Source organism: Macrobrachium nipponense, chromosome 6 (assembly GCF_015104395.2).
Source record: "Macrobrachium nipponense isolate FS-2020 chromosome 6, ASM1510439v2, whole genome shotgun sequence".
Lineage (NCBI taxonomy): Eukaryota > Metazoa > Arthropoda > Malacostraca > Decapoda > Palaemonidae > Macrobrachium > Macrobrachium nipponense.
In genome coordinates, this window is record NC_061108.1 from 6225937 (window position 1) to 6245531 (window position 19595).

Genomic DNA, 19595 nt, shown 5'->3' on the forward strand with positions numbered 1-19595 from the left:
TTCACGTGCAAGTAGGGGCAAGACTCCATCTTTTTTGGGAAGAATGGAGTCGAAGAGGTGCAGAGCAATGTGTAGTGCAAGTTCTTCGAGAGGGATACTCGATTCCTTTTGTTCTAGATCCTCCTCTCTCCGATACACCAATCAGCTTAACAGCATATTCTCCAGGATCAGAGAGAGCTTTGGCTTTAGCAGCAGAGGTCAATGCACTCATCATGAAGGGAGCAGTAGAGGAAGTCCTCGACAGTTCTCAGGGATTCTACAACAGAATCTTTGTAGTTCCCAAAGCCTCGGGAGGTTGGAGGCCAGTGCTAGATGTAAGCGCATTGAACCTTTATGTGCTGAAGACAAAGTTCAATATGGAAACAATCGTTCTGTGATGTCGGCAATTCTCGCCCAGGCGATTGGATGGTGTCCCTGGACATGCAGGACGCCTACTTTCATGTGCCGATTCACCAGAGTTCAAAGAAGTTCCTGAGATTTGTGTTCGAAGGGAGGACGTATCAATTCAGAGCCCTTTGTTTCGGCCTTTCGACGGCCCCTCAAGTATTTACTCGTGTTCTTGCTCCATTGGGGAAATGGCAAATGGCTGCATATGTTGGGCATAAATGCAGCATTTTACCTGGACGACTGGCTTCTCAGATCGAGTTCGAGGACACAGTGCGTGAAGGATTTATGGAAGACACTGTCATTACCGAGTCAATTGGGAATTCTCATCAACCTGGAGAAGTCTCAATTAGTGCCTTCCCAGAAGATCCCCTATTTGGGTTATGATTCTGGACTCTCAGACTTTTCGGGTTTTTTTCTGTCCCCGAAAAGAATAGAATCTTGCCTCAAAAAAGTGAGCCAATTCCTGAACCGTCAGTCCTCCTCCGCCTTGGAATGGATGAGTCTCCTAGGGACGTTATCATCAGTAGAGACGTTTGTAAAGTTGGGTATTCTTCACATGAGATCTCTTCAGTTTTTTCTCAAAGCGAGTTGGTGTCGGAAGTCTCAACCAGACACGTATTCGTTCCCAGTGTCGGAAGAGATCAAGAAGGACTTGAGATGGTGGATGTCGAGGGAAAGATTGCAAGAGGGTCTCTCCCTGACATTACGGAACCCAGACCTAGAATATACTCCAACGCATCGGACAGAGGTTGGTGGGGCTCTCCTAGGGAAAAAAAGAAAAAGATCTCAGGATTATGGTCAGAGAAAGAGAGGTTGAATCACATCAACATGAAGGAGTTGAAGGCGATTTAGTTCGGTCTGCAAGCATTCGCTCCTTTGGTCGTGGGAAAGAGAGTGGCAGTATACTCTGACAACACCACGGCTCTATCTTATATCAGGAATCAGGGAGGAACCCATTCATTCTCCCTCAACAAAGTCGCAGAAGATCTCCTTCTCTGGTCTCAAGATCGGGATATTTCCCTCGTTCCGAGGTTTGTACAGGGGAAGTTAAATGTACTGGCGGACGAACTCGGTCGAGTAAACCAAGTTCTTCCCACGGAGTGGAACATTGCAAGACAAAGTTTGTCAGGAACTTTGGAAACTTAGGGGAAGACCTTCAGTGGATCTGTTTGCCAAGTCGAGGAACAATCGACTTCCGATCTTTTGTTCCCCAGTTCCAGATCCTCTTGCTTGGAAGACCGACGCAATGCTTCAGGATTGGACGGGTCTAGACCGTTTACGCCTTTCCCCCATTTGGAATGATCAGAGAGTGTTGAACAGTTCCTCTCGCATCAAATGTGTCAATGACGCTGGTAGCATCATTCTGGCCAGGAAAGAGTGGTTCCCAGACTTCTCAAGTTGGTTTTAGACCATCCCAGACTTCTTCCTCAGTATCCTCGTCTACTCATAAACAGCCCCACTTCGACAGGTCTCATCAGAATTTGTCCGCTCTGTCACTGACAGGGGTTCAGACTGTCCGGAAAACTCGTCGAAGTAAGGGCTTTTCCAGGGGTTTCTTCGAGAGTAGGAGCGGCAGAGGCTATTGCTAACTGTCGAAGAAGCTCTTCTGTCAAGCTTTACCAATTGAAGTGGGAGTCTTTAGGACGTGGTGCAGAAGACATAATTTCTCGTCTTCTAAACCTCTGTGACAGAAATAGCTGATTTTTGCTGTACCTTAAAGAAGTTAAGAACTTGTCGGTATCGACAATTAAAGGGTACAGAGCTATGCTGTCCTCAGTGTTTAAGCATAGAGGGCTTGACATCTCCTCTAACCAGATATTGGAGATTTAATTAAATCATTTAATACAGTAAAAGTATCCAAAGAAGGATAGTGTGGACTGGAACTTGGACGTAGTTTTAACTTTTCTGATGTCTTCACGATTCGAGCCACTTAGTGAAGCGTCCTTGAGAGATGTACGAGGAAGACACTTTTTCTCTTCACATTGGCTACAGCAGGGAGAGTGAGTGAGTTATACGCCATCCACAAAGAGGTGGGGTTTGGGGGGTTCAAAAATAGTAATGCGGTTTGTTTCTTTTGTTAACGAATTTTTGTTAGCAAAAAACGAATCTCCCTCTACCCCATGGCCTAATCTTTGTACTTAAGGGATTATCTAATATAGTGGGTCCGATGGACGAAGATATTACTATGTCCTGTCAGAGCTTCTGAAATGTTACCTGTCAAGGACACAATCCGTTAGAGGTAATTTCCCGATCGACTTTGGTGTTTCGGTTAAGAATTCTGCAAAACCCCTCTCCAGAACGCTATTTCGTTCTTTTTGAGAAGTCTGATACTGGAGTCACACTCTCAGTCCAAGATCAGACTCTAAATGTGCTAAGGTGAAAGCACATGAAATACGTGCAGTGGCGACATCCTTAAGCTTCAAGCACAATATGTCGCTTTCCTCGATTCTTCAATCTACGTTTTGGAGATCGAGATCTGTGTTCGCCTCATTTTACCTGAAGAATGGTAGAGGCTACCTATGATAGTTTGTTGTAAATTGGGTTGGCCCTTTGTCGGTAGCGGGCATGGTGTTGGGAAAGGAAACATAGGGAAACTTTCTATCCTCTACTGTCTCCATCGCCTTGTTTAGGTTGTTGAGTCGTGGGCAGACTAGAGGCATCATAATCTTTTGGAGAACCTCCAGATCTTATTTATTTTTTATTACTTTTGAGTATGTCATTATTTTTGGTATAGGTGATGGTCTGTTGTTTTTTATCTGGTTTTTGAAGCCCAGGGCAGGGCATTATCTGTTTTTTTAATATATTGTCAACCAAAAAACGGTCTTGTCCATGGTTTAAAAAATCCCACTATGTAGGAACGACCCTGGCCTATACTGCCATGTCTCCTACAAGTGATGAGAGCGCCAACCAGACTCAGTATTCTCCTGCAGCTGCTCTCTCACAAGGTAGGGTACTGCAACATTTGCTGTTTAATGTGGTCTTACTGTCATTTTTATGTAGTCCATCTACCCTCCTTCCGGGTAGTTGGATTCAGCTATGTAACTATTCGGTAAGTCACTTATTGTGAAAAATGATATTTTTTCTAATGGATAAAATAAAGTTTCACATATACTTACCGAACAGTTACATATACAAAGGCCCAACCCTCCTCCCCACCCTAGATGGACGTGTCGGCTAAATGAAAATTGACGGTAGAAGGCTAGCATACCCAGGGTTTTTCCCGGGATGTGGGCGGGTCTTGTATCACCTATACTTAAGATAGCAACGCCGCTGGTGCCAACAATTTGAATTTCGACTGCCGCAGGTAAGAAGCTATAAGCTATGTAACTGTTCGGTAAGTATATGTGAAAGTTTATTTTATCATAAAAATATCACATTCCTTGAACACTGTGTGTTAAGGGGGCCGGCCGGCTAATGCCGTTTTTTAATGACAGGACTTTGACATTCATACCACTTAATAAGATGACTTGGGACATCTTCCAAACCGATATGATTTTCGCCTCTGACCTTCGTTTTGTGACACCAGGGCAATTTATCCTGAAAATAACAATTTTTCAAATTCTATCTCCTCCCTTGATATTTAATATTAAGACCTGGGATTACTACCATATATAGAACTGATGTCGACCTCCAATCAAATGGAGAGTTTTTTTTCTAAAAGCCATTTTTTTGCTAGATATGAATTTTTCAATATGGTAAAAAAATAAACCCTATAAATCACGAGAAAAAAATTTATAAAAAAAGACGAAACAAAAATTGGAAAAAAGGGCTCTATTAGATTGTTCTATAATGTCTTTCTGAGTTATATACCAAATTCCAATGTTATAGCTTTAAAACTAAGTGAGGAGATAGATTTTGAAGGTCAATAAGTATAGTTTTGAGATACGGGCGTTCAAAGTTTTCCTTCGTATTTCTATAAAGACAATGTTAATAAATAATGATTATTATGAATGTATATTTCTTTTTTATTTATCATAATTTAATCATAAATGATGATCCCTTTGCTCATATATCGTAGCCTGGGCACTGCTTGAGGCAAGATGGGCACTCCTTCCTACGTTACCCCCTCTCTCCCCTCCCGTTCACTAACTCGCTTATTACAGCGAATTTTCTTGTATGTTATTTTCCTCTTTGGCATGATGACATTCTTGCCGAAACAAAGATAAACAAACGTAAATGCAAGAGAATGTCAGAGGTGAAACTCGAAGGTGCACTCTCTTTTTACAAAGACAATTTAATAAATCAGATTATGAATTTCATATTCAATTTTGGGTATTAAAAAATCAAAACTATGTTATTTATCATAAATGAAGATCTCTTTGCTCAAAGAACGTAGCCTTGGGCACAGTGTGACGTGTGCTGTCAGGCAAGAAGGGGGCGTTACTAGTCAACCCTCCCCTCTCTCTTCACTAACTACGCGTATATGTATTATGATATTCTGTAATAATACTTGAGCGATTTTTCTGTCTGTATGTTAGCGAGATGTTTTCCTTGTCTTTTCCTTATTGGCATGATGAACTTCTTGCCGAAACATACATAAACATACGTAAAAGCAAGCAAATGTCACGAGGTGAAACTCGAACGTGTAATCTACTTGAAGTCTATGGTCCTACTGATTCATGATTAAATTTGAACCAGATACTCGCGAATCGCTTCTGCTAGCCACGGAATCTCTACAGATGCCATTTCTCACAATTTCTTTGCCAATAATTATAAAAATTTAAAAACATAACAGAAGAAATATTGTATATTCTTGTACGGATGAATGTTTTAGGCATATTGAGTTATGTTTACTAATTACCCTGTAACTACGAAAGTAAGAGGAATTTTAACGAAATATTTCGTATACGTATTCTCAATTGCCATATGAAGCTCCATGAATTTTTTCATGACTTTGCATTTTTCGCCCTATACCACCATATATATAGGGGTTCCGGCCGGCCCCCTTAAGCGCCTCAGTGGCGTGGTCGGTATGGTGTTGGCGTCCCACCTCGGTGGTCACGAGTTCTCAGCCATTCCATTCAGGAGTGAGAGATGTGTATTTCTGGTGATAGAAGTTCACCCTCGACATGGTTTGGAAGTCACGTAAAGCTGTTGGTCCCGTTGCTGAATAACCACTGGTTCCATGCAACGTAAAAACACCATACAAACAAAAACAATTGCACACTGTTGAATACCATTCAAAGTGTTTTTGCTACCACAATATCTAGAGTTTTATGATAGAAATATCTAAAACATATTGTCCTGCGATACACAATTTTTATTAGTTATTCATATAAAGATAAAAAAGTATTTACTCACAGTTTTATTCCAAGCGAAATGCATCCCATCCACTCCAGTAAATGCTCTGGCTCTATTTCCACTTTTTCATCACCATCTCCACTGGTTTCCTGTAGTAGTAATGGAACATTCACGTCTACTAAAGTGCTGTTTCTGCTTTGCACTTCCTGGCGATAGACCACATAACCAAGATCACTGAAGAACTTGGCAACAGATGACGGGCAAACCTCGGAATCTGTAATCAAGACATTTTTCTCACTTAAATCCCTGTCTTCTTACAAGTGAAAATAATGCAGTAAAAAGCTTAAACCAATAATTATTATTATCATCATTACTATGTATTATTCTGAAGATGTACCCCATTCATATGGATCAAGCCAACAGGGACCACCGACTTAAAATTCAAGCTTCCAAAGAAAATGGAGTTCATTAGAAAGAAGAGGGAATACAGAAAGAAGAGATATCACTTATAAAAATAGGAAAAAAAAAATTAACAAATTAACCAACACAATGACCTACAAAGTCAATAAACAGCTGCAGCTGTGTCATGAAATTTCAAAAACTTACCATTGGGAACCCAAGTCATCCAGAAATTAAACTTGAGAACAACTTCATTAAAAGCCTTAACCACCTTATTGTACAATGGTTTCCCAGGGGTAAAATTGTTCTTCAAATTGATTTTGACAACTGAAAAAAAAAGGAATACATGAAACTTTCATATATTATGGTAGTTAACAGACTTTTCTACAATGTAGCCTGTTCATCTCCCAGCCAGCATTCTGTTCATTTCTTTCTCCAACTACTGGAGATGAGCATAGCAAAAAGTCTCTTATCATGACTGACATAAGCACATTGCTCTAATAATGCAAACAATAAATATACTCTATTTTCAATAGTCCATTATAGCCAGCCATATCTTCAGAGGGTGTAATTAATCATTGTCAATTGTATGAAAGAGAAAACAATTACGTAATATGTTGGGAATATTAAATACAGATAGAATCAAGAAGAAAACGATCAGTTACTTGTAACTTACTGTATCTTTCCTTCGGTCTGCGAAGTATGTGAGCAGACAGTTTCCCATTGAGCCGAAGGTTACTGTAAGTGTTCTTGTCCAGTGTTAGTACAAGCCAGCCTTCTGGGGTCAGTGCAGCTGCGTTATCGAGATCCAGCCTGGCATCACAGGATACTGCGTAAAATTTCCCTAAAAATAATACATAACAATTACTAGCTGAAATGCACATCTCAAAACAACAAAAAAATCTAGTACCATGCAATTGTATTTTACCTCGTTGGATAAGTTCTCCTTGAAGAGGAGAGAGAGAGAGAGAATACGGAGATACGAGAGAGGAGAGAGGAGAGAGAGAGAGAGAGAGAGATAGCGAGAGTACATTATGTATTTTTTCATATACGGAGAAGTGAAATCAACCTCTTTCACCACAACCCACCACTCATATAAGACCTCACGGCCTTTCAATCACAGACCTGTGCCATCCATTTGTCTGAACAGAAGAAGAAGAGGAGCAACAGTAGTGGTAATATACTGCAGCACCAGCTTCGCCCACGTCGAATCCCTCGAAGTCTCAGGCGGATATGGCATCAGGCCAGTTTCCTCCACGAGGAATTCAAGGTTCGCATCGAAACCTCCTGCCAAGCTTGGTCGATGAGTCAGATACAAATGACGATGTCAAAATGTTCCTTCTAAAATTCACTCAAGGTGAGGTTTGTGGTATCGGTGATGTCGAAACATCTCTTGATAAGATGTTTCGTGTACAGCTTCTTAAAGTTTGCTATCACTTGCTGGTCCAGGGGTTGGAGGAGAGGGGTGGCTGGGCGGAGGAAAAAGAAAAAGAATCTTGATGAAGGAATACTCCGCTAGGATATCTTCCTCGAGGCCAGGAGGGTGGGTAGGGGCATTGTCCAACACCAGCAGACATTTCTGGGGGAGGTGCCTCTCTTCCAAAAATTTCTTCACTGTCGGGCCGAAACACAGATTTACCCACTCAGTAAACAAAAGCCTCATTACCCAGGCTTTTGCATTAGCCCTCCACATCACTGGAAGCTTCTCCTTAAGTACTTTGTGGGCCTTGAAGGCTCAAGGAGTCTCCGAATGATAGACAAGTAGGGGCTTCACCTTGCAATCCCCACTGGCGTTCGAACAAAGTGCGAGCGTAAGCCTGTCTTTTCATAGGCTTATGCCCGGGTAGCTTCTTCTCTTCCTCGCAATGTACGTCCGAGGAGTTATTTTTTTCCAAAAAAGTCCAGTCTCATCACAGTTGAAAACCTGCTGAAAACTGTAGCCTTCCTTTGGTCATCATCTCGTCGAAAGTCTTCTTAAATGTTTCGGCCGTTTTCGTGTCCGAGCTGGCGCCTCCCCATGACGCACCACCGAATGGACGCCAGTTTGTTTACGAAATTTCTCGAACCAGCCATGCGAAGCCTTGAACTCTAGGGCTTGCGTTGAAGTCCCTTCCCCTCCGTCGTCTTCCGCCTGCGCAATCAAACTCGCCGAAATAGCGCTGGCCTTGTGGGCGATTGCCGTCTCCGTTACCCATATCGCCAGCGATTTCCTTTGTCTTTTCATCCAGACAAGAAGCAGCCGTTCCATCTCATTGTGCACATGGGTCCTCTTGCTGACAAAATAGTGATGCCCTTCGATGGTGCAGCTGCTTTGATGGCATCCTTCTGTTTAAGGATGGTGCCTACTGTCGATGGATTACGGCCGTATTCCTTGACGATCACACTCAATTACATACCAGCTTCATGCTCCTTGATGATCTCCATCTTTGTCTCCAAAGAGAGCATGCGCTTCTTTCCGTGAATTTCAACTTTCTTGGGACCATGACTACGTTATCTTGTACGTAATTTACGTATAAGTACACATAAAGTTTTCGCACACACGATAATATGTATACTGCAACGAAATCACTAACAAATTTACGTTACTAAACGAAATCGTTGGACCGAACGAATACTGCGTCATACGATAACGATGCTGGTACGAAGTGGACGAGGAAGGCACGCCACCACGTATATGTACATAGATGCATGATGGGAGGGATGCTGTCCAATAGGAGAGAAGGATCTCATGGCGGTGACTAGCATCAGGAACCAATGGAGAGCAGGAGGATGGTGGGGAGTCTACTAGATGGCGGCGCGCGAGTTTCAAAATTGTTATCGGTGGTTCGGGGGGACTTTCAGAAACCTTTCATATCTTTGAAAACCTTTTCGTAATGTAGAAGTCCATTAAATTTTTCGTATTGGCTTTCGTATCTCGAGTTTTTCGTAAGTTGAGCCTTTCGTATCTCGAGGTACCACTGTACTTTCAAAGCTAATCATTTGTTTACCTTTTGTCGGCTGACTTTTTATCACAACCCCCACCCCCCCCCCACTCCACCACCCCCCCACCACCCCCCTCCCTTCCCGAGAATATGCATCATTGTGTCCACAAATCATACAGATCTTGCACTTCGAGTGCACGACTACTTTCTTAGAAGACTTGACATGGTTGTCCAGTTCAGGCTCCAATTTCCTTTAACCAAATTTTCAACCCCCCATGGTTTCCTGTCAGGTCTGGGCCCCTGTTCCACCTCGCCTTGGACACAGGTCAATTTTCAACCTCTTGTCCATAAGCTCTGTCTGTAGCTGCTAAAGGCACCTCCTACCTTTCTTTTTTTTCTTCTTCTTCTTTTTTAGCAACTAGTAGAAGGGCACCTTTTTTTGGACCTAATTTCTATCCCCTGGCCCCAACATCTCTGCAGCGAGGTGGATCAAGAAACAGGGTCCTTCAATTACATTACCTTGGGTTAAGGAACACCTGATCCTAGCGCCTCAGTAGCGTGATAGGTATGGTCTTGGCCTGCCACCTCGGTGGCCAAGAGTTTGATTCTCCGGCATTCCATTGAGGGGTCAGAGATGTGTATTTTCTGACAGAAGTTCACTCTCGATGGGGTTTGGAAGTCACGTAAAAGCCATTGGTCCCATTGCTGAATAACCACTGGTTCCATGCAATGTAAAAATGATATTGTTATGATACAATAAAGTTTGTTCATACTTACCTGGCAGATATATATATAGCTGTATTCTCCGAAGTCCGACAAAATTTCAAAACTCCCGGCACACGCAGTGGTCGGCCAGGTGGTAGTACCCATTCCCGCCGCTGGGAGGCGGGCGTCAGAACCATTCCCATTTTCTGTCAGATATTTCTAGTGCCACTGTCTCCTGAGGGGAGTGGGTGGGCACTTTGATTATATATATCTGCCAGGTAAGTATGAACAAACTTTATTGTATCATAACAATATCATTTTGTTCATGAACCTTACCTGCCAGATATATTAAGTGCTGAATCCCACCTTTGGAGGAAGGGGGAGACAGACTCTGATTTTGGGAAACAATTCCATTTACATGATTGATATCTTGGTTCCTTACCTGTTAGCATAGCTGACTTCGTGAGTACCGTCACCCAAGTCTGCTTCTGGCTTTACTAGAGACTCCAGCAGGTAGTGACCTGCGATGCTGTTGAGTTCTAGAGGATCTGTCAACGGGGGCGTGACCACAAAACAACTAGATCCTACCATTATAGACCTCCAATTTTTTGGTAATGCATTCCTAGAGGTGCCAGCAAGGACGTGACCTGTGTAGCTGGTGTGCTCTAATGAACTGTCACGGGGAGCGTGACCACAATGTGACAGATCATATAGGTGTTGATTAGACACCGAATGCTGTTTAATGCTTCACTGAGGTGCCAGCAAGGACGTGACCTATATAGCTGGTGCGCTCCAGATGATTTGTCAACGGGTACATGACCACAATGTGACAAAAACATTTTACCCTATTATGAGGGCGAAGCAAAACATTACCACCTGACCTAGCCTATCTGGTTAAACTTCGTATAAACCAAGGCTAATGGAGGGAAGTCCGCCTAAGGCGGCCGACCCAAGACCACAATAAACTAAACACCTAAATAAGCATAATAAACTAAAAAATAAAAATAAAAAGAAATAAAATTAAAAGTCCAACACTAACATATTATTTCCTAAATGATAGGAAGAGTGCTACTCTCTGTACCCAATATAGTGTCTGCTGCGACATATGGGCCCAAAGAGCAACAGTTCTCGTATGTAGTCCTCACCTCCCGAAGGTAGTGAGAGGCAAACACTGAATTACTACGCCAAAATGAGGCATTCAAGATGTCATTAAGTGCCATGTTCTTTTGTTAAGGCTACCGACGTAGAAATAGCCCTCACTTCATGCGCATTCACCTTCAACATTTTCATATCCCTGTCTTGACAGGATGAATGCGCTTCCTTGATGGTGTCCCTCAAGAAAAAAGCCAAAGCATTCTTCGACATTGGGTAAATTTGGCTCCTTACCGAACACCACAAGTTATCCGAAAGACCTCTACAATCCTTAGTCTTCTGTAGGTAGAATTTTAGAGCCCTGACAGGGCACAGAACTCTCTCTGGCTCGCGCCCAATGATTTCGGCCATCCCTTTAATTTCAAAGGTCCTAGGCCAAGGGTTGGACGGATTTTCATTTTTTGCCAGGAACGTTGGGCTCAAGGAACAAACCGCGTTATAACCTTTAAGCCCACGTATTTGCTAATCGCTTGTACCTCGCTGACTCTCTTCGCCGTCGCCAGAGCAGTCAGGAAGATAGCTTTTCTAGTAACATCCTTCAGGGAAGCCGTATTCATAGGTTCGAATGGACTGGACATGAGAAACTTCAGAACTACATCCAAGTTCCAAGACGGCAACCTGGGTTGTTGAACCTTCGTTGTTTCAAAAGATCTCAAGAGATCGTGAAGGTCTCTGTTGTCCGCCAAATCCAGGCCTCTGTGCCTAAAGACAACTGAAAGCACACTCCTATACCCCTTGATTGTAGAGACTGCAAGTTTTAGATCCCTTCTCAGATATAAAAGGAAGTCAGCAATCTGGCTCACAGAGGTCGTGGTGGAGGAAATGCCGTTCTCTTGCACCAACTCCTGAAGACTGCCCACTTCGATTGGTACACTGCATTGGATGAAGCTCTTCTTGCACTGGCGATAGCTTTCGCCACTGACCTAGAAAAGCCTCTCGCTCTGGCCAACTTTTGGATAGTCTGAATGCAGTCAGACTCAGAGCGGAGAGATTTCTGTGGTACCTCTCGAAGTGGGGCTGTCTGAGTAGATCTGTCCTTACTGAAGCGTCCTCGGGAAGTCTACTACGAAGGCCATGACCTCTGTGAACCAGTCTCTCGCCGTCCAGAACGGGGCGATCAAAAGATGCATTCTCGTCCCTTCCGACGCCGCAAACTTTCTCATGACTTCCCCTAGGATCTTGAACGGGGGAAAGGCGTACAGGTCCATCCCCGTCCAGTCCCAGAGAAGTGCGTCTATCGCCACTGCCGCTGGGTCGAGTACTGGGGAGCAGTACAGTGGAAGCCTCTTCGTTCTGGACGTCGCAAAGATGTCCACTAGCGGACGTCCCCATAACCCCCACAGCTCTTGGCATACCTCCTGATGCAGAGTCCACTCGGTTGGCAGAAGTTGACCTCGTCTGCTGAGGAGATCTGCCCGGACGTTCTCTACTACTGCTACAAACCTTGTAAGGATCGTGACGTCCAGTGCCCTTGCCCACAGCAAGATCTCCTTTGCCAGTGCAAAAAGGGACCGAGACTGTGTTCCTCCTGCTTCTTCAAGTACGCCAGAGCTGTGGTGTTGTCTGAGTTGACTTGGACTATTCGATGAGAGACTTTTTCTTGGAAAAAACTGGAGAGCTAAAAAGATGGCTGCCATTTCCTTTAGGTTTATGTGCCAGGACACCTGTTCCCCTCTCCAGGTGCCTGACACTTTTCCCCCCCTAATGTTGCTCCCACCCCGTGGTGGACGCGTCGGAGAACAACACTAGGTCGGGCTCTGAAGCTTGAGAGCACGCCCTCCGACAACTTCACTGGATCTAGTCACCATTTTAAGTGATGTTTTACTCTCTTGAAATTTTTAAGCTCATATCCAGATTCTTGCTTTCTTTCCAATTTTCCTTGAGAAAAAATTGTAAGCGGTCCCTGAGGTGCAGTCTCCCCAAGGAAACAAACTTCTCCAGCAAGGAAATGGTCCCCAGCAGGCTCATCCATTCCCTCACCGAGCACGAATCTTTCCTTAGGAAGGCTGTCACTTTGTCTAAACATTGCTGCTGACGTCCCTGGGACGGAAAAGCTCGAAAAGCCACTGAATCCATCTGAATCCCCAGATACAAGATGGATTGGGTTGGAATCAGATGTGACTTTTCGAAATTCACCAGTAGTCCCAGGGACTTCACCAACGATAAAGTTGTTTGAAGATCCTTCAGACACCGCGTTTGAGTGGAGGCACGAATGAGCCACTCGTCCAGGTACATAGAGACTCTGATATTTGCAAGATGAAGCCACCTCGCCACGTTCTTCATTAAAGTCGTGAAGATCATAGGGGCAGTGCTCAATCCGAAGCAAAGCGCCCTGAATTGATAAACTGTCCTTTTAGGACAAACCGAAGATACTTCATCGACTGTAAGATGGATGGGTGGACGTGGAAATACGCGTCTTGGAGGTCTAATGAAAACCATCCAATCGTTTGGTCTTCAGGTCCCAAGAACTGACTGAGGTGTCTCCATCTTGAATTTCTGCTTCTGTACGAACCGATTCAGACTGCTCACATCCAAGACTGGTCGCCAACCTCCTGACTGTTTCGGCACCAGGAATATCCTGTTGTAGAAGCCTGGAGATTCCAGGTCTACGACCTGTTCCACCGCTCTCTTTTCCAACATCTGCTCGAGCAGATCGAAAAGGATTTTGTTGCTTCTCCTGATGGTAAATAGGGGATAAATCCTTGGGTGTCGTGCACAGTGGGGGAGGTTTCAAGAAAGGAATCTTGTACCCCCGCTTGATGACGTTGAGCGACCAGCTGTCCGCCTTCCTTTCTATCCAAGCTTTTGAGAATAGTCGAAGCCTGGCTCCTACTGGTGGCTGAAGGATATCTGGTTTCATTTCTTTTCCTACTGATCATTAGCCGGAGATCTCTGCCTCTGGAACGTGTACTTCCTCGAGAAGATGTTCTCGAGGAAACTCCATCTCGAAAGGGTTCTTTTGCTTCTTGAACGGATTGCGCCCGTGCCGACGTAGAAGAAACAACCGTACGTTTTGCAGACTGAGTAGGAGTCTTGGGTAGCCTCTCTTGTAGACTGACAGCCAGATCTTTGACCATAGCCTGAGGAAAAAGATGGCTCGAAGAGGCGCATACAACAATTCTGCCTTTTGAGAGATAGAGACCGCCTTTGCAGTAAAACCACAATAGGCCGCTCTCTCTTCTTCAAAATCGAAGTGCAGAAGTGCGAAGCCAACTCCTCCGAACCATCCCTGACGGCCTTGTCCATGCATGCAAGCACGCTGGACAGCTCCTCGAGGCTAAGCGAATCAGGACTACGCGACCGTTATCAATAAGACCCCTAAACACCAATCCAAAAAGTTGAAAACTTCTATCGTACGGAAGAGTCCCTTCATATGATGGTCCATCTCAGAAAGGGTCCAGGCACTTTCGTCGTCGACAAAAGGGATCTCTTCGGTGCATCTACCAAGGTAGCGAAGTCACCTTGGGACGACGAGGGGGCTCTAAAACCTATCTCCTCCCCTGTCTCATACCAAAGACCTGACCTTACCTGTCAGTCTTGAAGGGGGTAGGGCGAAAGCGTTCTTGTTTCGGGCTTTTCTTGACTCCATCCAATTCTGCATTTTCTTAAAAGCCCTTTTTGTTGATAATGAAGTAGCCATCTTCAACAATCCTGGAGTCTTGATAGCCTTAGACGATAGCAATTGTGAAGGAGGCGACTGCGGGGCTTCAGGTTTTTACTTCTCTTCAAAGGAGGTTTGAAGCAATTGAACCAAAACCTGGTAATCTGAAGATACTGCTGATGATTGTTCTTCAGTTTAATTCCTCGACAAGTTTTCTTCTTGAGATTCATTACTATCCTCCGAATCTCGGCGAATGTCTGAAGAAACATTACGTCGTGCGTCCAGCTGCGCGCCATGCCTGGCGTCAAGCCGAGCGTCCAGCGAGAGTCCTGCCGAGCGTCACGCTTGGCATCCAGCCGAGCCGTTTCCCGCCCGGCGTCGAGCCGAACGCCCAGTCGAACGTCAGGCCTGGCGTCAAGTCTCGCTGCCGCCTTAACGTCGTGCTCTGCAGACCTTCGTGCACGAATCTGGAAGGCGAGGTAACAGGAGAAAAAAGCGAGGCGATGAGAAGGAGAACTGCCTGGAATCCTCTTGACTGGCGCAGTTTAATCATCCCCCTTTTTTCCCCCCTCCTGTGACGTGAATTATCCTCTTTCTCTGCAACTAATAAGGCCAATTTGATGTTGCAAATTCTCAATCTTCTTCGATTTAGGGCTGATCCTGTGAGAAGACGAGGGGCGAGGGGAAGCCCTCCTCCTTCTCACATGGACCGCCACAGGTATATCCTTAGCGCAACCAGGGCGCTCAAAAGCATTGTCGTCAAAAGACATCCTCTCCGGCGACGATCGCAACACAGAAGAAGAGAAAGGACGTGAAGCGTCTTTCTCCTTTAGACCAAAGGTGCCGGTCGCCTGTGCGACACCTTGCACCTTTGCTCTCTTTTTTCGGTGGAGTCTTTGAATTGTTCTGGAGACGACCGCAAAACAGAAGGGGCTAAGGGATGTGCAGCGTCCTCCTCTGAGGAATCAAAGGCGGCGGCCGCTTGTGCGACATCTATCGTCTTTGTCCTCTTCAAAGGGCGCGATCGCTTCCGAAAGCTCCAACCGCTGCGCGGGGAGGACGATTCTGATGACGAAAAGCACTCTTTCAAAGTCCTTTACGAACTTTGGAAGCTGGAAGCGCCCCCAGGTTTTGCCGAAGGAACGTCAGATCGGTTGTCCGACCCCCCTTCCGCAACACTCGGAGCATTATCACTACACACCACTGCACTATTAACACCTTCTAATGCTTGCACTTTTGATTCCAGGCTACGCAAAGATTCAAGAATCATTGATAGGGTATTACCCTCCACAGACACTAATGTAGGGCCCGAACGGCATCACAGGTTTAGGAGGGATAAATTCCACTGGATGTGTAACTGGCGTTACACTCCTTCTTACCCTATCTCTTTCTATTTAGACACATATGATTCATACGCCTTCCACGCAGAATCAGACATACTCTCACATTCATTGCAGCGATCATCAAACACACAAACATGTTTTCCGACAATTCGCGCACACTGTATGAGGGTCTACGAAGATTTCGGTAGCCTCACCTTGCATTCTTCCACACCACATACTCTGGCGCTAGTCGAACTAGATCCAGACATCTCAAGTTTAAGGAAAAATCAAGCCAAATTCAAAACCAATCCACAATTAGCGTATGCCTAACCACCGATCCAAATCAAATAACCAAAAAATCAATCGGGATACTCAAGTGACCAAAAGAGTTCCAAAATCCAATGACGGAGGTGCAGAAAACACTTGTTGGCTGCACCGGCGACAGAAAATATCTGACAGAAAATGGGAATGGTTCCTGACGCCCGCCTCCCAGCTGCGGGAATGGGTACTACCACCTGGCCGACCACTGCGTGTGCCGGGAGTTTTGAAATTCTGTCGGACTTCGGAGAATACAGCTATATATATATCTGGCAGGTAAGGTTTCATGAACAAAACACCATACAAACAAACACATGATGGATTAACAGGCTATGTTGAGGATGTTAACAATTATTAAATTCATGATATTTATGTAGTACATTATTAGCATTATTACTACAATGCTGGAATGGAATGCATAAAGTTTAGGCCAAACGCTGGGACCAATTAGGTCATTTTGCTTAAAGGGAAATTGAGAGAACAAAGTTTAAAAGACATAACGGGAAACGATTGTTATGGAAATTTGGGTGGGAAGAAAGTGAAAAAGAACAGAGGTACTATAAAAAAGAATGGGCCAAAAAGACAACTGCAAAGAACCTAAGTAATGCCTACGGTGCACTGATTGAGGTACACTGATGGCACTAACCCCCCTAATGGATACTGGTTAGTTAGGCTAGCTGTGACACTTAAAAGCAACAAATCTTTAACTCTAACTATGGCAAATGTACGGGGACATCTGTATGTATACTTTTTTGTTATACTGCTCCGTTAGGCCTCATCTGCCAAAAAACCTAAAAGAAAAAATGATAAAAAGTACAATATTGCTTTGATAAGAATGAGAAATCGTGGACACTCCAAGAGTTTGTTCTATTTGTTCTACTTTTAGTTACTGACCTGCATTTAAAAATGCTTCCAGAAACACAGGCGTGCAGAACACAGACAAAGGTATATTTTCAACTTCGTAAAAGTCGCTGTCTTGAGCAAGCACCTGTTCCAGTCTCCAATGTTCAGGTGAAGCACACGGCAGAACTACATTGACCTTTGAAAAAAATATGAGATTAAAACAAAGTAAGACATTCCAAAAGAAAGACTGTGAAGAGAGTCATAGTTAAGACACCCTGTATTCGCGGGGGATGCATACCTCTCCCATGCAAATACATAGTTGGAACCCCTACAAAAGATCTTAAAACTGCCTATTTTGTTAGTTAAAACTCAGGAAAAACACACTAAAATGTTTATACCTGTTTTTTTTTTAAGTTTTATCACAAAAAATGCATTTTATGATGAAACTGATAATACGGTAGTCTGTGGATATTTTTCTAAAAAAAAAAAAAAACTGCAAAATAGGCCTATTCCCATGGATGATGCCCATAGAGGAATCTGCAAATCTGGAGTCCATGAATATGGGGTTTCACTGTACTTAGTACCAAATTTATAAAAAAGAAAAAAAATATCGAAATCACACAACTGTTTTTAGATACTCAGGGATACCATCAAAATTACTTTTTACAATACGTACACTTTTATATTGAAGATGTATCTTTGTGGATAAGAGGAGGCCTTTTAATACAGTGCCTGTTCAAAGAGTGGCATATCTGCAGACTGCATTAAATATCTACAGCCAATTTCTCTTCTCTTGTGCCTTCAAAGTTTAAATGGAAAAAAAAGGATTGCTAGCTGAAAATCAATATGCACATGGGAAACATAGGTACCTGCAATGTTCTTTTAGATTTGACATTTCATTTGCAAGAGAACCTTGATAAGGGTTTTGAATATTCGCGGGGGATCCGTACCAGACCCCTTCATGAATAGTTAGAACCTGCGAATGTTTGGAACCCCTATAAAAACGCTAAACTCAAGAAAAACCACTAAAAATTTTCATACTTGATTTTTTTAAGTTTTATCACAAAAAGTGCATTTTATGATGAAATTGATAAAAAAAAAAAAAAAAAAAAAAAAAAAAAAAAACCAGAATTTGTGGATATTTCTCAAAGAAATTACCGCAAATGCGCGAATTTTCCGCGAATATGCAGGGAAACGTTCTGAGAGAAATCCATGAATGTGTGAGTCCACGAATCCGGAGAGCGCGAATACGGGTGGCCCACTTTATACATAAACTCAAGAGTCTTGAGGTGGGTGATATGTTCAGATTACAGCAGTCCCCAGGTTACGCTGGGGGTTTCCGTTCTTAAGACGCGACATAAGCCAAAAATCGTCGTAAGCCGGAATATCATCAAAATCTTAAGAAAACCTTACTTTTAATGCTTTGGGTGCAATAAAAACTATGTAAACTGCATTCTTATTGCATATTTCATCAAAAAAACCTTCAAATGTTGATTATTTTGCATTTTTGGTGTCATATTTCTTCTGGCAGATCAGCGTTGTAGGCGCCGTAACCCTGGAAATAATTTCTGATGAATATAATTGAAAAGCGCCTTAACCTCGGAATGTCGTAAGTCGAACCCGGCATAACCCGTGGACTGCCTGTACTTCAAGGTTTCCTTACGTAGGCAGGCAAAAGCGTGTTGATGGTATACTTAAAGAACCGAGACCTATTGTGTCTGCAGATCACAGGGTAGTGTTTGTGGTCCACTCTTATTTTTAGTGTATACAAGCAATAAGGGTGTTGGCCTGGAATACAAGATTGTTCAGTGTGCCAATGATGCAAAACTTATGGGTGTGGTAAAATCTCCACTTATGAGTCATGAGGCTGCCCTTAGTCTCAATTGTGACATGGAGCAGATTAGTGAATTGTTTAGTTGATGGGGTATGAAGCTGAACTCCAGTAATCAAAACACACTATTGATTACAGTAGTATATCTCATACTGATTTTCCACCCCATCCTCCCCTTCAAATGGATGGGACTTTGCTGAATGAGTACGAAGCTCTAACTATACTTGGTATAACTTTTGACTCTTAATCTTTTGAGAAACATCTAATGAAAGTGTCAGCAAATGCAGGACAGAAGTAAGGTACATATTGTATGTAAGGCCTCGTATAGTATTTATATCAGTGATAAAATCAATGTAACCTTTTTCAGGTCATTTGTCCTTCCTTTAATGAAATCTGGGTCTGGTGTGGATGTCTCTCTGCCATAGATATGACTTTAAACAGTGGTTTGTCATATATTAGTTTCTGCTTCCTAACACTAGCTGTTATGACTTGAACCACTTCCAGATGGTCTCTTGTTTCAGCTTCTATGAGCGAGTCCAGATTCCATGTGAAACTGCCATATTGCAATACACCACCTGAACATCTGAATTAGCCCTGGTCACCTGACCAGCCCGAACAACACCCCACAAAAATTACCATCACTTTAGGTAAAATTTTAACTGCCAGCGCTACCAACGCTGCAGGTAAACATTGTTACAGAGTCACCTGTCCGCGGTTGGCGGCGCTGCCGCCGGCTGCCAGCCGACAGTGACTACTCCCGTCAAATTGCTTTTTGTTCGCTCGCCTGTCAAGACATTTCTTGCAGTGTGCAAATCTTTGGTCACAGCCCGACCACCTACCACGTTGGATAAGATTGTTGTCGCCCTTGCTTGTTT

General features: G+C 43.6%; 1 protein-coding gene across 2 annotated transcripts in view; it reads right to left on the bottom strand.

The window, feature by feature from the left end:
• Window positions 1-5669: 5669 nt before the first annotated feature.
• Window positions 5670-19595, bottom strand: part of LOC135216360 (ribonuclease P protein subunit p40-like) — a 123002-nt gene continuing 109076 nt past the window's right edge. For both annotated transcript variants that reach the window (XM_064251601.1, XM_064251600.1), the window contains exons 3-6: window positions 16941-17085; window positions 6704-6871; window positions 6235-6354; window positions 5670-5902 (exon numbers count right to left, since the gene is read on the bottom strand). In XM_064251601.1, coding sequence (XP_064107671.1) covers window positions 5685-5902; window positions 6235-6354; window positions 6704-6871; window positions 16941-17085 — 651 coding nt within the window. In that variant the 3' untranslated portion in view covers window positions 5670-5684. The remainder of the gene's footprint in view (window positions 5903-6234; window positions 6355-6703; window positions 6872-16940; window positions 17086-19595) is intronic.